General features: G+C 36.3%; 1 protein-coding gene across 1 annotated transcript; it reads left to right on the top strand.

Moving 5' to 3' along the window:
- Nucleotides 1-2,643: 2,643 nt before the first annotated feature.
- Nucleotides 2,644-16,423, top strand: LOC128237736 (cytochrome P450 4F6-like). Its single transcript, XM_052953318.1, has 13 exons — nt 2,644-2,941; nt 6,076-6,271; nt 6,456-6,583; nt 6,797-6,921; nt 8,159-8,218; nt 8,750-8,869; nt 9,191-9,197; nt 13,057-13,201; nt 14,200-14,323; nt 14,690-14,885; nt 15,068-15,150; nt 15,588-15,653; nt 15,835-16,423. The coding sequence occupies exons 1-13, from the start codon at nt 2,789-2,791 to the stop codon at nt 15,935-15,937; spliced, it is 1,506 nt and encodes a 501-aa protein (XP_052809278.1). The 5' UTR covers nt 2,644-2,788; the 3' UTR covers nt 15,938-16,423.
- The last annotated feature ends 857 nt before the right edge of the window (nt 16,424-17,280 follow it).

Genomic DNA, 17,280 nt, shown 5'->3' with positions numbered 1-17,280 from the left:
TGATATCTCAGTGGAACCTGTAGTGCGGTGAGTATCTTGAAGGCTGATCTCTCAGTGGAACCTGTGCGGTGAGTATCTTGAAGGCTGATCTCTCAGTGGAACCTGTAGTGCAGTGAGTATCTTGAAGGCTGATCTCTCAGTGGAACCTGTGCGGTGAGAATCCTGAAGGCTGATCTCTCAGTGGAACCTGTAGTGCAGTGAGTATCTTGAAGGCTGATCTCTCAGTGGAACCTGTTCGGTGAGTATCTTGAAGGCTGATCTCTCAGTGGAACCTGTAGTGCAGTAAGTATCTTGAAGGCTGATCTCTCAGCTGAACCTGTGTGGTGAGTATCTTGAAGGCTTATCTCTCAGTGGAACCTGTAGTGCAGCAAGTATCTTGAAGGCTTATCTCTCAGTGGAACCTGTAGTGCAATGAGTATCTTGAAGGCTGATCTCTCAGTTGAACCTGTAGTGCGTTGAATATCTTAAAGGCTGATCTCTCAGGAGAACCTGTGCGGTGAGTATCTTGAAGGCTGATCTCTAAATGTAACCTGTAGTGCGGTGGGTATCTTTAAGGCAGATCTCTCAGTGGAGCCTGTAGTGCAGTGAGTATCTTGAAGGCTGATATCTCAGTGGAACCTGAGCGGTGAGTATCTTGAAGGCTGATCTCTCAGTGGAACCTGTAGTGCAATGAGTATCTTGAAGGCTGATCTCTCAGTGGAACCTGTTCGGTGAGTATCTTGAAGGCTGATCTCTCAGTGGAACCTGTTCGGTGAGTATCTTGAAGGCTGATCTCTCAGTGGAACCTGTTCGGTGAGAATCCTGAAGGCTGATCTCTCAGTGGAACCTGTAGTGCGGTGAGTATCTTGAAGGCTGATCTCTCAGTGGAACCTGTAGTGCGGTGAGTATCTTGAAGGCTGATCTCTCAGTGGAACCTGTAGTGCGGTGAGTATCTTGAAGGCTGATCTCTCAGTGGAACCTGTAGTGCAGTGAGTATCTTGAAGGCTGATCTCTCAGTGGAACCTGTAGTGCGGTGAGTATCTTGAAGGCTGATCTCTCAGTGGAACCTGTGCGGTGAGTATCTTAAAGGCTGATCTCTCAGTGGAACCTGTGAGGTGAGTATCTTGAAGGCTGATCTCTCAGTGGAACCTGTAGTGCAGTGAGTATCTTGAAGGCTGATCTCTCAGTGGAACCTGTAGTGCAGTGAGTATCTTGAAGGCTGATCTCTCAGTGGAACCTGTAGTGCAGTGAGTATCTTGAAGGCTGATATCTCAGTGGAACCTGAGCGGTGAGTATCTTGAAGGCTGATCTCTCAGTGGAACCTGTAGTGCAGTGAGTATCTTGAAGGCTGATCTCTCAGTGGAACCTGTGCGGTGAGTATCTTGAAGGCTGATCTCTCAGTGGAACCTGTGCGGTGAGTATCTTGAAGGCTGATCTCTCAGTGGAACCTGTAGTGCGGTGAGTATCTTGAAGGCTGATCTCTCAGTGGAACCTGTAGTGCAGTGAGTATCTTGAAGGCTGATCTCTCAGTGGAACCTGTAGTGCAGTGAGTATCTTGAAGGCTGATCTCTCAGTGGAACCTGTAGTGCGGTGAGTATCTTGAAGGCTGATCTCTCAGTGGAACCTGTGCGGTGAGTATCTTGAAGGCTGATCTCTCAGTGGAACCTGTTCGGTGAGAATCCTGAAGGCTGACCTAGAGCACGTTGTAGATTTCTGAAACCTCGGACTGTTTGCATGATCTGAAAAAGAAAAACAGCCAATTATAACAACATTCATTTTTTAGGAAAATGGGCCCCACCTTTTTCCCGTCGGTATATCCAGTTTGTCAGTTTGGGCAGGTCTGGGTATCATACAGAATAAAGTGAATGAGCAAAAAAAAGTGCATGTATAAGGAGTATGTTATTACATTCACGAGTCGTTTTTGAACAAATTTTACTTAACGTGCAAGAAGGCTTGCATTGTTTAATTTTCACTTTCGTCGATGTTAATGTAAATACGTCATTGTGATTCAGTTGTATTTACAGTAAGATTTGTTGAAAGCTAGTGAGGACATTTAGACTTTAATATTTGCGATAACAAACCGATAAATCCATCTAGACATCTTATGACTCTTGTTAAAAAAAGGTTTAATTAATCTGTTCAGTGTAAGTTCGTTCTAATATTCACCGAGTGAGCAACAAAATATTTATTTTACGAGTGGCGCAGCCACGAGTGCATACTTTACTTTCGGTGTTCACAAAGTGAAACATATTGCGATCTTACACTGACATAAACGAAAATGACGTCATTGAACTGTGTCCCAGCCCTGTACGCGCTGAAATTTGGACGTGAGAACGGACTAAAATTTCATATTTATATTTTCACTGTTTTAAACAGTGAAATATCATTTATATTTCACTGATAAATCTCTACAAACCACCGGAAAGCGTATAATAAGATATTGTTAATCTACATCAAGCATTCTTCTTGCCAACCAGTTTGTTACAACCTCTCACGATTGTATTCGTTGTTCATCTATGTTGCAAGCATAATTTTATTAACAATCGGTACTTAAGCGCTTTGATTTCACGCGTGGTTTGAACTTCTTTATCAGTGGTGATGTCAAGCGGTTGTCAGCAATGTAAATAACCATGACCTATTACTGCAAAACTGAGGTGAAAACAAACTAAGATTAGATAAACAGTGTCATGTCCTTATAAATGTAAGACATTTGTCGGATACGTACTTGCTCTGTAAAATTCAGAATGTCCGCATTATATAACATTGTAAGCAAACTGTTTTAATAGTTGGGTGAAGATATATTCGGAAAATGGAGCTTTTCGCATGGACATTTATTTACCTGTGTTTTGGCTTTTTTGCCTGGAAAACATTTTCCTTCATACATGCGTACGTCAAACAGTACAGGAAAGTTCTTAAGCTTCCTCAAAAGAAATCTCACTGGTTGTTTGGACATCTGAAAGAGGTATAAGTTTTAAATTTAACTCATATTTAATATGATTGGTGAATGGTTAACAAATTCTCGGGCTTGAATATGTATCGGTGCAACTGTGCATGATAAGTTCTCCAATTACGCAGAATAAGTCGAGCTGAATTTAATTGAACGTAAGAAGGTATTATTTTAAACAATTACTCATATTAAGTATCATTTTTGAATGATGAAAGGTTTAAGTACTAAAAAGCTTTATGATATGTTTAATTGACAGTTACAATTTTTAGAGAAAAACACTTATTGTTTCATCTCGTTTGGGTCTTATGTTACAACATTTCACCTTAACATTCCTGACACATGTATTATCATTGATGTGCTTTGAGAAATAGGTAAGGTTTTATACAAGCCATTTTTATTCTCATTTCAGCATGTTCTTCAGATTGTCAAAAATAGTCAAAAAATACCACAGTCAGTATAATAGACAGAAGGGTTCCTAGATTTGTTTTACTGTTTGCTCAAAATTGTTGAGGCGAAACTGATTATTTAGGTTAAATTGCACAGAAACTAAGATTTTGTAAATAATCACAACTTCTGGAATGAATCTATGCTTGATAGTGTCGGTAATGGTAAACAAGATAAAATCAGAGTTATTGCAGAGATCAAAAGGCCACTGAATAAGACTTTTGATCGTGTCAGAAGGTACTCTGAAAACGAAGCGACTAACAACCGTCTGTTTGTTTAAAACTTAAAAAGCCCAACCTGAATTGATAATGAATTAAATGAACATACAAAGCACTGCTGTATTTGTTTATTTCAATATTATGTGACGAAAGAATCCGTTGTGTTTGAAGCAATAGTTTGCTCATTCCTGACTACATAGGCAAGGTTAAAATAGACCTCAGCAACTACAGACCTATCTCGCTCAGTCTATGTTTAGAAATGTCTTTGAAAAAGGGATGCTTAAAGATGCACTCTTACTCCCACATAAGTTTTACCAAAATTAATACTATTGTTTGAATATTCCAAAGGATTAATAAATGTCGAAAATACTGGGTCTCATGAAGGATACCGAGTTAAATTTGAAAACACGTGGTATTTCTACCTTATGAGACGTAGTAGATCACAGTTAATCTTTAAATCTTTTAGCATTCACCAATCATTTAATATTTATGCGTTTCAGCTATTTAATACACGGTTACAATCTTGTTATCAGTAATTAATATTTTCCATAAATGCATTATTTAGAAAGTAGTTAAAGGTTTATCTATTAAAATGTATGTTTGTTATACATGTGCATGTGTTGATTTTGAATGTCACTTTAACAAAACCACAGCGAGGTTGAACAACAGCAAGGTTTCCGCAAAGCCTTTCTGTATGGCGAAATGCTCTATAACTCAATCTCGGGCACTATGGATTGTCAGGAAGGGTCTATGTACCCAAAAGTAATTTTCGCGCAACCTAAAATATATTGTTAAATACATATAAATATATTTATATGAAAAACTACAGAAACAAGCTCAGTAGCCAAATATAAACCCCGTTTAATGGCACAGGGTAAACGCCAAAGACATAGAACACAAAAACAAAAATCACAAACAAGAAACATGGAACAACAGCACAAACTCCACAAACAACACAGAACATATATACATTATAGAAAACTAGGTGTGCTTATCAAGGATTGTTAGGTACCGCCTTGGAACCGTCAATAAATGTTAATTTACTGGGGGTTTAGACCAGTTTGTATTCATAAAAGCATTGCAGTACAAAAATAAGTTTGTAAATAGTGGTGTTCTTTCGACTTTTTATAACTTGGTTCAAGTTGATTAACTCTTGTAAGGTCTTGCAGACGGCAGTAATGGCTGCTCTGAACTAATAATCAGGGCTTGTAACCATTTATATGCTGACGCCATGGTCTAAGTAGCGTTATCGCCCTTGAGCCTACAGAGAATGATGACCTTAATATATCGCTATAGTAAAGTATGAAAAAATGATATTGATGCGAAAAAGTATAACATTTTCGACTTTAGCGAGAAGCGTGATCCCCCGCATGTTGCTATTGTGTATGGCGAGAAAAAATCTTCAAATTAAAACAAAATCATATGCACATTGTTCGAAATTGTAGTGAGGTATGAAATATAATGACAGTCAGCGATATAGCTACATTTAATCGGCTTCAACATTGTATTGTTAAGAACATCCAGGGGTTTAATATGCGAACTAGATAAGATATGTATGAGTCTATGTTAGAGCTTAACGAGTTGTACTCTTCTCTAATATTCCGGGAATTATTATTTTTTTACCCCATTCTTTGTCTTGACTCAGAAGATATTTTCAGTTCACTGACGATACAAATTAATACCTTGTATGGATGTATGTAAATGTAAATGTTCATCTTAGTAATATCTTTAAAAATATAAAAATAAAAAATAAAAACTGGAAAATTCAAGGGACATGCCAACTGCGGTGATTCCAAAAACACTCTGTTAAAAGACAAAAAGGACCACGGCCAACATACACTCAACATGGAATATACAACGTCAATAGACAACACACACAAAAAAAAACAACAGCACTCGTTCCCTAATAGTTGTTAGGCTAATCGTCCAGTCAATCAAGATGTAGTTAGTACCTCCGTTTATCACATTCTCCCCAACCTGTATCCAGACATGCAACATTACCATTTTATATTTTTGCAGGGGACACGCCAAATAGCCGAGAATAAAAATAAATCAACTCCGTTTAGAGCCACAATGCAAAGGCTAATAAGATAATGAGTCAGAGACACAAACGTATAAACTCCACAAACACAAGAATAAACACCACAATCAGATCACCAACGGGCACCAAAATAGCTTTACCGATTATTGTTTGCAGTACCGCCTTGGAACGGTCCGTGAAACACAAGTCACTTGAACACTAGTCTAATGAGCTCATCGAAGCAAACCGACCAACCTGAAGGCAATCAATAAAACATCATATAAACTTAGTATCGGCTAGAATTAATAATTGGCTAGTGATATATGACCGTTCAGTACAGAAGTTAAATAACTATTATTTTTGTTTGCCTTATTTGATGTTTGTTTGGCTTTTGTTTAAACAGGATCATGGATACATTTTAGGCTACTCGGCCTAGTGTTCTTTTTTATTCATTTGATATATTTTAGGTGAAGAATTCGAAAGACTACATGAACTACGCATTTGATCTTACAAAAACCGGAAGTAAAGTGTATTGCTTATGGACCGGACCTTTACCTGTGGTGGGCGTGACACATCCTGAGACGTTCAAACAGCTGATTGGCCAAGAGCACAGGAAGGCTAGGGGACATAATGAACCATATACATTAATCCAGGAATGGATAGGTAATACATACGCATTGTCATATTCATCTTCTATCTCACTGAAGTAACCGCAGGGCCATTTGTTTTAATTTTCATCGGCACAGTGTTGTTATCTGTGTCAAAAAAGAAGAAGATCTGATTCAAACTAAATACTGATTTAATGACTCGTTGAGTTGGTGCTGATGATAATTATGATTACTTTTAGGTGAGGGGCTGCTAGTCAGCGGAGACCGGAAATGGGAGAGAAGCCGGAAGTTGCTCACACCTGCCTTCCACTTCAATATTTTGACCGGATACATTGATGTCATGAACACTGTATCGGATACATTTCAAGTACCTGATTTGATTTAATTGGTTATTAATCTTATTTATGAACTATAATATCATTTGCATATAATATATCATTTTGTAAGAGTAGAAAAACAATACTGAACATTATAGCTTAGAAGATATAACTTTCACCATCCAACAAATTTATTGTTAATGCAATACACCAATACAATATTTGTAAATGAGCTTTAAGAATATACCTCTTTATGTTAATAGGATAAAGTTCTTGGTCGGATGTCTGAGAGTCGATCTGTGGACATCTACCCTTTGGCCTGCAGAGCTACCCTGGACGCTATGATGAAATGCTCTTTGTCCTTCGACGGTTGTATGCAGTCTAAAGAGTATGTAGACAGATCGTCAGATATTCGAGATACACTACTACGCTATGCTTGTTGTGCACCGCGGGAGATTTGGCAAAGAAAATCTCGTAATCATGAATAACTAATGAGGCAGCTTCATTGGTTCCACAAGGTACCAGATGCGTTCCAGTAGAAATATATTCTGACGTAAGCCGGATTTTAACCAGATCCGCCTTTACAGTACACTTATTTTATCAGCAGTCAAAAACTCACGGTCGTGGAGGCTAGTGGCATTATATTGTTATTGAAGTATATTTAATTGTAACATGCACATTCATTGGAAGAAGAGTTGACTCGCCTGCCCAATGCATATTCATTAACACGAGATTTTGTCGGTCAATTGTCCCACGGTATTTATGTAAACTTCAAGATTTACGGTGATGTAGACGTAGTCTGAAGTTGTAATACTGAGGTGTAATATCCTGGAAAAATACAAAAAACTCTATATAATTAGTGTAGTCTTCGCTCCTCATTTTTTGGCCATTATAAATAATACAATGGAAACAACAGATACAAGCACAGTTGTCTTAAATGCAAAAATCGACCCTATTTATCAAAGGCAACCAAAAGCAATTGAGAACAGCTTATACGAAATGTTCATGACTGATGTCACGATTCTTGCCTGTGACACAAGCTAGGTGCTGGTAACTGTAGTTTAGGGACATCAACCTGAAATTGAAATGTGATATATTCATTAAAGATGCACTCTAACTCCCCAAAAAACGTACCACAATTAATGCAATTACTTTAATTAATCGAAAAAGATGAATAAATATCGAAAACAATTGTTCTAATGATGGATACCGTATTTAATTTGAACGAAAGGGGCAAAAACACACGGTATTTCTACTTTATGCGACGATAATTGATCACCGTGAATCTTGAAGCACTCACCATTCGTCTACATGTGTAATATGTTTGCTTATTCAGCTATTTAATATACTGTTACAATCTTGTTATCAGTAATTGATATTTTCCATAAATGTCTTATATAGTAAGTAGTTAAAGGTTTATCATTCAAAATGTATGTTTGTTATATATGTGTATGCATTGAAATTAAATACGAGTGTCACTTTAAACCTCCTGTTTCTAAGTGCTTATTGATTGATATAATCTGTACTAAAGCATTCCTAATTGTTCAAGGTGAAAGGGAAATGGATGGGAAAATCTGATTCATTCATATACATTGGACACCTTTCTTAACTTGTTTTATTCCCAGAAATGACGAGTATGTTGAAGCTGTTCAGCGGATTTCGACTTTGATATTTAATCGTATGCTGTAAGTATTTATATAACTATGTAGCAGATGTATTAAAATTATACTTGTTAAAGTATAAATAGTTTTTTCTTTTGTTAAGCTTAACCTAAAAAATAGTGAATCGCGATTATCATAATGAAACGTTCATTTGAAAGTCCAAACACCCTTTAGAATTTGAATTTTTAAAAAATTATACCTAAGCAAAATTGTGAGCTTTTCGAGAATATGGGGCACGTTCACCTAAAATTACTTAGCAAAACGTGTTTCAATCAGTTTTAATGGACCACGTGAAACTTGCACCGAAAACGAGGCCATGTTGTACCACTCAATAGTAGAACAATCAAACTTTACAATCAAAATCACTACTTACAGTCGCATTCAAATATTTCAAAGCAAAGCATTACGGATGACCAAATTTAGCGGTTTTCATGTGATACGTATTTGCACATGGGCGCCGCCATAATGGACTGTTTCTAGAGACCCGTATTATTTCCGAGGTCAATGTTGATCCGGTACATAATGACCGAAGTGTTGCGATTGATAAAATTCCAGATTCCCGTTTATCCCGGTTTGGCTGTATTATCTGACACCTGAAGGTCGAGAATGGCGCCGACTTATTGGGGTACTGCAGACATTCACCAGGAACATCATTGATGCAAGGAAACTCGCTTGGTAGGTGAAAAAAGTGTTCAGCGGTATCGTGGTATGTGAAAAATTACTGTTCATCAGTGTCTTGGTATGTGAAAAGTACGTGTTCATCAGTGTTTTGGAATGTGAAACATGTTTGCTCATCAGTGTTATGGTATGTTAAAAGTTAGTGATCATTAGTGTCTTGGTATGTGAATAGTACGTGTTCATCAGTTTCTTGGTATGTTAAAAGTACGTGTTCATCAGTGTCTTGGTATGTGAAAAGTAAGTGTTTATCAGTGTCTTGGTATGTGAAAAGTACGTGTTCATCAGTGTTTTGGAATGTGAAACATGTTTGCTCATCAGTGTTATGGTATGTTAAAAGTTAGTGATCATTAGTGTCTTGGTATGTGAAAAGTACGTGTTCATCAGTTTCTTGGTATGTGAAAAGTACGTGTTCATCAGTGTCTTGGTATGTGAAAAGTACGTGTTCATCAGTGTCTTGGTATGTGAAAAGTACGTGTTCATCAGTGTCTTGGTATGTGAAAAGTACGTGTTCATCAGTGTCTTGGTATGTGAAAATCACGTGTTATTCAGTGTCTTGGTATGTGAAAAATTAAGTATTCATCAGTGTCTTGGTATGTTAAAAGAAAGGGTTCATCAGTGTCTTGGTTTGTGAAAAGTACGTGTTCAACGGTGTCTTGGTATGTGAAAAGTACGTATTCAACGGTGTCTTGGTATGTGAAAATTAAGTGTTCATCAGTGTCTTGGTATGTAAAAAGTAAGTGTTCATCAGTGTCTTGGTATGTGAAAAGTAAGTGTTCATCAGTGTCTTGGTATGTGAAAAGTACGTATTCATCAGTGTCTTGGTATGTGAAAAGTACGTATTCAACGGTGTCTTTGTATGTGAAAATTAAGTGTTCATCAGTGTCTTGGTATGTAAAAAGTAAGGGTTGATCAGTGTCTTGGTATGTGAAAAGTAAGTGTTCATCAGTGTCTTGGTATGTGAAAAGTAAGTGTTCATCACGGTCTTGGTATGTGAATGTATGTGTTCATCAGTATCTTGGTATGTGAAATATAAGTGTTCATCAGTGTCTTGGTATGTGAATGTATGTGTTCATCAGTGTCTTGGTATGTGAATGTATGTGTTCATCAGTATCTTGGTATGTGAAATATAAGTGTTCATCAGTGTCTTGGTATGTGAATGTATGTGTTCATCAGTGTCTTGGTTTGTGAAAAGTACGTGTTCATCAGTGTCTTGGTATGTGAAATATAAGTGTTCATCAGTGTCTTGGTATGTGAAAAGTACGTGTTCATCAGTGTCTTGGTATGTGAAATATAAGTGTTCATCAGTGTCTTGGTATGTGAAAAGTAAGTGTTCATCAGTGTCTTGGTATGTGAATGTATGTGTTGATCAGTATCTTGGTATGTTAAATATAAGTGTTCATCAGTTTCTTGGTATGTGAATGTATGTGTTCATCAGTGTCTTTGTATGTCGAAAGTACGTGTTCATCAGTGTCTTGGTATGTGAAAAGTAAGTGTTCATCAGTGTCTTGGTATGTGAATGTATGTGTTCATCAGTATCTTGGTATGTGAAATATAAGTGTTCATCAGTGTCTTGGTATGTGAATGTATGTGTTCATCAGTGTCTTGGTTTGTGAAAAGTAAGTGTTCATCAGTTTCTTGGTATGTGAAAAGTAAGTGTTCATCAGTGTCTTGGTATGTGAAAAGTACGTGCTCATCAGTATCTTGGTATGTGAAATATAAGTGTTCATCAGTGTCTTGGTATGTGAATGTATGTGTTCATCAGTGTCTTGGTTTGTGAAAAGTAAGTGTTCATCAGTTTCTTGGTATGTGAAAAGTAAGTGTTCATCAGTGTCTTGGTATGTGAAAAGTACGTGTTCATCAGTATCTTGGTATGTGAAATATAAGTGTTCATCAGTGTCTTGGTATGTGAATGTAAGTGTTCATCAGTGTCTTGGTATGTGAATGTATGTGTTCATCAGTGTCTTGGTTTGTGAAAAGTAAGTGTTCATCAGTGTATTGGTATGTGAATGTATGTGTTCATCAGTATCTTGGTATGTGGAAAGTAAGTGTGCATGAGTGTCTTGGTACGTGAAAAGTAAGTATTTATTAGTGGCTTCCAAAAGAGCATATTGATGTACAAAAGAAGTGTTCATCAGGGTCTTGGTGTGTGGAAAGTAAGTGTTCATCAGTGTCTTGGTTTGAGGAAGGTAAGTGTTTATTAGTGCCCTGGAATGTGGACTGTCAGTGTTCATCTGTGTTTTGGTGTGAGGAAAGTAAGTGTTCATCAGCGTCTTAGTATGTGAAAAGTTAGTATTTATCAGTGTCTTGGTATGTGAAAAGAAAGTGTTCATCAGTGTCTTGGTATGTGAAAAGTACGTGTTCATCAGTGTCTTGGTATGTGGAAAAATAGTGTTCATCAGAATCTTAGTATGTGGTAAGTTAGTGTTCATCAGTTTCTGGGTATGTGGAAGCCAAGTGTTCATTAGTGTCTTGGAATGTGGACTGTCAGTGTTCATCTGTGTCTTGGTTTGTGGAAAGGTAGTGTTCATCAGTGTCTAAATTGCTATACTTAAGATAAGTATTCATCAGTGTCTTGGTATGTGGAAGGTAAGTGTTCATTAGTCTCTCGGAATTTGGATTGTCAGTGTTTATCTGTGTCTTGGTATGTGGAGAGGTAGTGTTCATCAGGGTCTAAATTGGTATACTTAAAGTAAGTATTCATTAGTGTCTTGGTATGTGGACAGTTCGTGTTCATCGGCGTTTTGGAATGTGGAAAGTTAGTGTTCATCAGTGTCTAAATTGGAATACTAAAAGTAAGTATTAATCTGTGTCTTGGTATTTGGAATGTTAGTGTTCATCAGTGTCTTGATATGTGGAAAGTTAGTGTTCATCAGTGTCTTGGTATTTGGAAAGTTAGTGTTCATCAGTGTCTTGGTATTTGGAAAGTTAGTGTTCATCAGTGTCTTGGTATTTGGAAAGTTAGTGTTCATCAGTGTCTTGGTATTTGGAAAGTTAGTGTTCATCAGTGTCTTGATATGTGGAAAGCTAGTGTTCATCAGTGTCTTGGTATTTGGAAAGTTATTGTTAATCAGTGTCTTGGTATGTGAAAGAAGGTGTTTATCGGTGTCTTGGTATGTGGACAGTTAGTGTTCATCAGTATCTAAATTGGTATACTATACGTTAGTGTTTCTTAGTGTCTTGTTATGTGAAAGTAGGTGTTCATCAGTGTCTTGTTATGTGAAAAGTTAATGTTCATCAGTGTCTTAATTGGTATACTAAAAAGAAGTGTTCATCTGTGTCTGGGTATGTCGAATGTTAGTGTTAATTAGTGTCTTGGTACGTGGAAAGTTAGTTTTATCAATGTCTTGGTACATCAAAAGTACGTGTTCATCAGTGTCTAAATTGGTATATCGAAGTAAGTTTTCATCTGTGTCTTGGTATGTGAAAAATAAGTGTTTATCTGTGTCTTGGTACGTGGAAAGTGAATGTTTATCAATGTCTTGGTATGTGAAAAAAAGGGTTCATCTGTATCTTGATATGTCAAAAGTACGTGTTCATCGGTGTCTTGGTGTTTGGAAAGTTAATGTTCATTTGTGTCTTGGTATGTCAAAAGTACGTGTTCATCTGTTTCTTGGTATGTGGAAAGATGGTGTTCATAAATGTCTTGGTATGTGAACAGTAAGTATTCATCAGTGTCTTGGTTTTGGGAAGAAAGTAAGTGCTCATCTGTGTCTTGGTATGTGAAAAGTACATGTTCATTTCTTTCTTGGTATGTGGAAAGTTAGTGTTCATTAGTGTCTTGGTATGTGGAAAGTTAGTGTTCATTAGTGTCTTGGTATGTGGAAAGTTAGTGTTCATTAGTGTCTTGGTATGTGAAAAGTACGTATTCATCAGTGTATTGGTGTTTGTAAAGGTATTGTTATCTGTGTCTTTGAATGTCAAAAGTACGTGTTCACCTGTTTCTTTGTATGTCGAAAGTTAGTGTTCATCAGTGTCTTGGTATGTAAACAGTAAGTGTTCATCTGTATCTTGGTTGTGAAAAGTACGTGTGCATTTTCCTTATAAGTCTCCATTTAACAGGTCAATGACTTACTGCGATTGTATCATTGACCAATATTCGAAAATATTTGTTAGGTAGTTAAAATGGCGTGTTGTATTCGCAAGCTGTTAAGGTGTTTCCCTGTATTAATTTCCATGCTGCCCAGAAAGAGCATCCGTTGGAGGTTGGTCAGTCTGACAGAAAGAGGAGGCTGGACTTCTTGGACATTCTGTTGACGGCCACAGATGAACATGGTCGGGGACTGGATAGAGAGGAAATACAATCCGAGGTCGATACATTCACATTTGAAGGTATAGCTCTGTTCGTGTTATACAAAGTGCGAGAAGCCTTCAGACAAAAACATACCTACCATAATGCAGTATTTCAAAGGTTAGGCCAGTTTCCAGTAGTCATATATTCTTTAGTTTAATGGCACAAATATCAAACGTGAATGACACTAAGGAAAGATACACTGAACAATATTACACTCAGTTTATTTTAGTTTTAATACATCGCTGATAGCTAATGATATGAATACATTGCTGAGCGATAAATGATGTGAATACATCGCTGATCACTTCATGATATCATAACATCACAGATCACTTAATAATATGCAAACTTCGCGGATCACTAAACGCGGTATCGTTTCTCTATTCGTTGCTTGCGTAAAGATACATCGCAATGGTCCAGTGGTCCCTTGCTTTATGACCTTAACGCAAGCAAATCGAAGGTCAATCAACAAACGCGCACAATATTTCCAATTGAATCACATCTAACGTTTGCAAAATTTGACCTCCGTTCTACATAACCTCAGATCATATGGCCCAATATTAAAACAACCTCAAGTGAAATCTCAATATCATTTTTCCACAAAAGAGCATAATACAATACAAAATAAGAATGTTTTTACTAAGAAAAAACAAACTCATATGAATGTGTTCAAATAAACTTTTTTTTCAATATTTCAAACAAAACGTATTTAGAAGCAAAACATACTTCAATAATTTTGAAAAATCGTTGAGCTGTACTAGATTACATTTTTTAATTGGAATCTTAACCAAAGTTTTAAATCAACATATTCTGTGAAAGTATGCGCTTTTTAAAGTTGTAAACACTTAAACAATCTTAAATAATTTTTTTTGTTATGTGACCAAACTGAGTTGAATCTGAGATTTAGATTTGACTTAAATATGTTTTGTGGTATTGGGGTCAGAAGTGATTTGCCAATTGTAAAACGTGTTTTGTCTACTCTCCTAAGTTATCTTGCATAGTTTTAAATAGTAGCACTATTTCATTCCGTCTTCAGGACATGATACTACTGGATCAGCACTAGCGTGGTCAATATATGCTCTTGGCCAAAACCCAAAGATTCAGGCAAAGGTATATGAAGATGTAACTGCTGTCCTAGGGGACAAAAACCACGTCGACGCGTAAGTTTAGAGAACGCTTCTAATGCAAAAAAATAGTATGTGATGCTTAGAGTTTATATTGTTCTGCAAAAAGGTTGAGGTAATACTAAGATGTCAGCAATTCAAGACTGTGCTTGTTGTTGTCTGATAATTATAGAAGATGCTTTTTAAAAATATAACAGATAAATGATCTTACCAACAGATGTCGTGGATATAGGTCAAATATGTCGTTTAGCGTTTTTATTATCATCTCATCTGTACTTCTTCCTGGCTCAACTCCGAGGTTATCCAAATCACCCCATGGCAGGTGCTTGCAGCAGTCAACAGTTCCGGCCATGGGACATCCACAACATATCCACTTTTAAGTCATTTTATTTATCTCCACAGAACGGACTTGCATGACTTCAAGTACCTGCCCAAGTATATCAAAGAGGTCATGCGTTACTACAGTCCCGTCCCTCTTATTGCTCGTAAAAGTGCAAAGACCCTAGTTATAGACGGCTATGAGGTACCACCTGGCACAAGAGTGGATATAAATATATACGCCACCCACCACAACCCTGCCATATGGGACACACCAGAGGTATCAACTGCTTTTGGTTTATCAAAAACATATGTATTGTCTTTCTAACAAATAACCAGTAAGCTTTAAATTCAAAAGAAAATTGCCAAACGAATGCTTCTCTATTCATCAAAGGCCGTCGTAAAAATTTGAATACACTTTTATTTATTTATTTGCAATCCTTTTGCAACCATCTGTTTCAGATGTTCGATCCTGAGCGATTCGATGCCGACAACAAGGATGGCAACGACGTGTTTGGCTTCATACCTTTTTCAGCTGGCAATAGGTTGAACATTTATTGTGTTATGAACAGTTCTTTCCATGACAAACTCTAAAAAATTGTTTTCAGTTAATGTTGGCTATGATGAGACAACTCCATTACAATGTTTTTCTGTGAATGTGTTTATTGTCGTGTAGGCTCTGATGGCACTAAAACATAACACTAGTGCGCTGTGTATGTGTTTGTTGTCGTATGGAATTGCTTTTCGCGGGTTTACCGTTTGTTTGACTTTCATCCCCTTACCTTTTAAACACGTTATTGATTATATCTTTGGCTTCATAGCTTATTCATCTAGTTCTTATTGTTTTAAGCGTTCATACCTAATTTTTTAGAACAAATATAAAATGAGGCGTAAGGGATTTTTTTTTAATCATTTGTAACATGCTTACCTTGTGCTGGATTTTTTCTGGACTATCCGAGTTAACTTGCTTTACCTTTTGCAGGAACTGCATTGGACAGGTGTTTGCTTTAAATGAAATCAAAATATGTCTGGCCAAGTTTGTGAAGAGGTAAAAAATATCTTTTTTTTCCAAATAACTACTATTTTACCTTATGTTTCAGTTATGTTAGAAATTGCCCAAACATGCATATTTCTGTAACATATAAAAGTAAATATCGAAGTCTTTAATTTACCTCATTAAAGTATAATACTTGCATATACTCTTACAAGACTAACATCCATGGTTTAAGGTTTGAAGTATTTCCGGACCCGGAACACAAGCCTGACCTGATGCCCGACGTCATCACAAGGTCTACCACAGGGCTGAAAGTCATTCTGAAAGAACGGTCTTAGGAGACATTCAACTGGTCCAGTTTACGAAAAAAGATGTTTCAGTATACGATAAAAGACTTAGAAATTGAATAGGCCAAGATGTTTCCTTGTTTATGAACAATAAATCATCGTTTGTTTTCAAGTTATGGTCAGTGCTATTTATTTTGCTTTGTATAAAGACTATTTTGTTCTACTATTTCGCATTTATAAGAAGTTATCGAGTTGACCTTTTAAACTTCAGTTAAATTTTCCTTTAAAAGGTCTATTTTATATTATATTTTTGTGTATTGTTGAAAATATTTTTTAACCCTTAACATCTCTGTCTTCAATCAAGTTGGATGATGATTATTATATATCTAAAAAAATGATAACGGCAGTATGTTTTTATGTCACACACAAAAGGAAAAAAGGAAGACCAAAAAATAAACAGTTTTGATTCTTATTATGTGTCTTAATGTTTGTATTCTTAAATTAACTCCGTTTTATGGAGATATTTATCATTTTTGTGTTGCAAAGTGTTTATATATTTACCAATAAACGGGCCATTAGAAATATTTCCGAAAAAGTTTTGTTGTTTTGTTTCTTACCAGAAAAATTGCAGTAAAACCTTTTGTCATATATATCACCGAATCATTTATTACGCCCTAAATACAAGTATAAAAAATAACATAAAAAGATGATTATGACTTTAACTTGTCCTTTACATAACAAATAAGATGCTTTACAAACGAACTTATAATTGTCTATCTTGTCTAGACGCGTTATTTATACATCCATATTTAACACTATCATCCAACTCATTATGAAAAATCAATCCAGTGTTTGGAGAATTTCTTTGAATCGCTAAATATTGATACTTTTCTGTTTCTGGTCAAGTCAAAATGCTGATCCAAAGCTGATGTAGTGATCTTGATGCGGTAGTGTCCATCACACAGTAAACATTTATTTCATTGGTAAATTTCACAAAACAATACCAAGGAATTGTTTACGATCTTTAATTCAAAATAATGGAAGAGAAAAATATCACAGACTGAAAATGGCCAATGCTGATATACAGTCAGACTGTACACACTTCAGATTATGAAATATGAAAAATATAACTTCGAGTACAAACATACCATTGGAAAAAGTTCATTATTTGCTACATAACTGCAGAAACAAAGTTATAGGAATAAAAAGTTTTTAAAAGTTAAAATGACGTCAAGTGATTTTGATCATCGTCTGTGCTCCAAATAGTAAATTTATAAGCTGCGTAGACTTACGGCCTATTGAGGCATAGTCGCGGGTGAAGTATGGAGATACCAGCTATTTTTAATGAATAGGAGGCAATGTTTTGAATAATATTTTGTCTGTTATTCAGCAAA

The sequence above is a fragment of the Mya arenaria genome, chromosome 6 (genome assembly GCF_026914265.1).
Source record: "Mya arenaria isolate MELC-2E11 chromosome 6, ASM2691426v1".
In the NCBI taxonomy this organism is placed as follows: domain Eukaryota; kingdom Metazoa; phylum Mollusca; class Bivalvia; order Myida; family Myidae; genus Mya; species Mya arenaria.
This window is presented reverse-complemented; position numbering and strand designations above follow the sequence as displayed.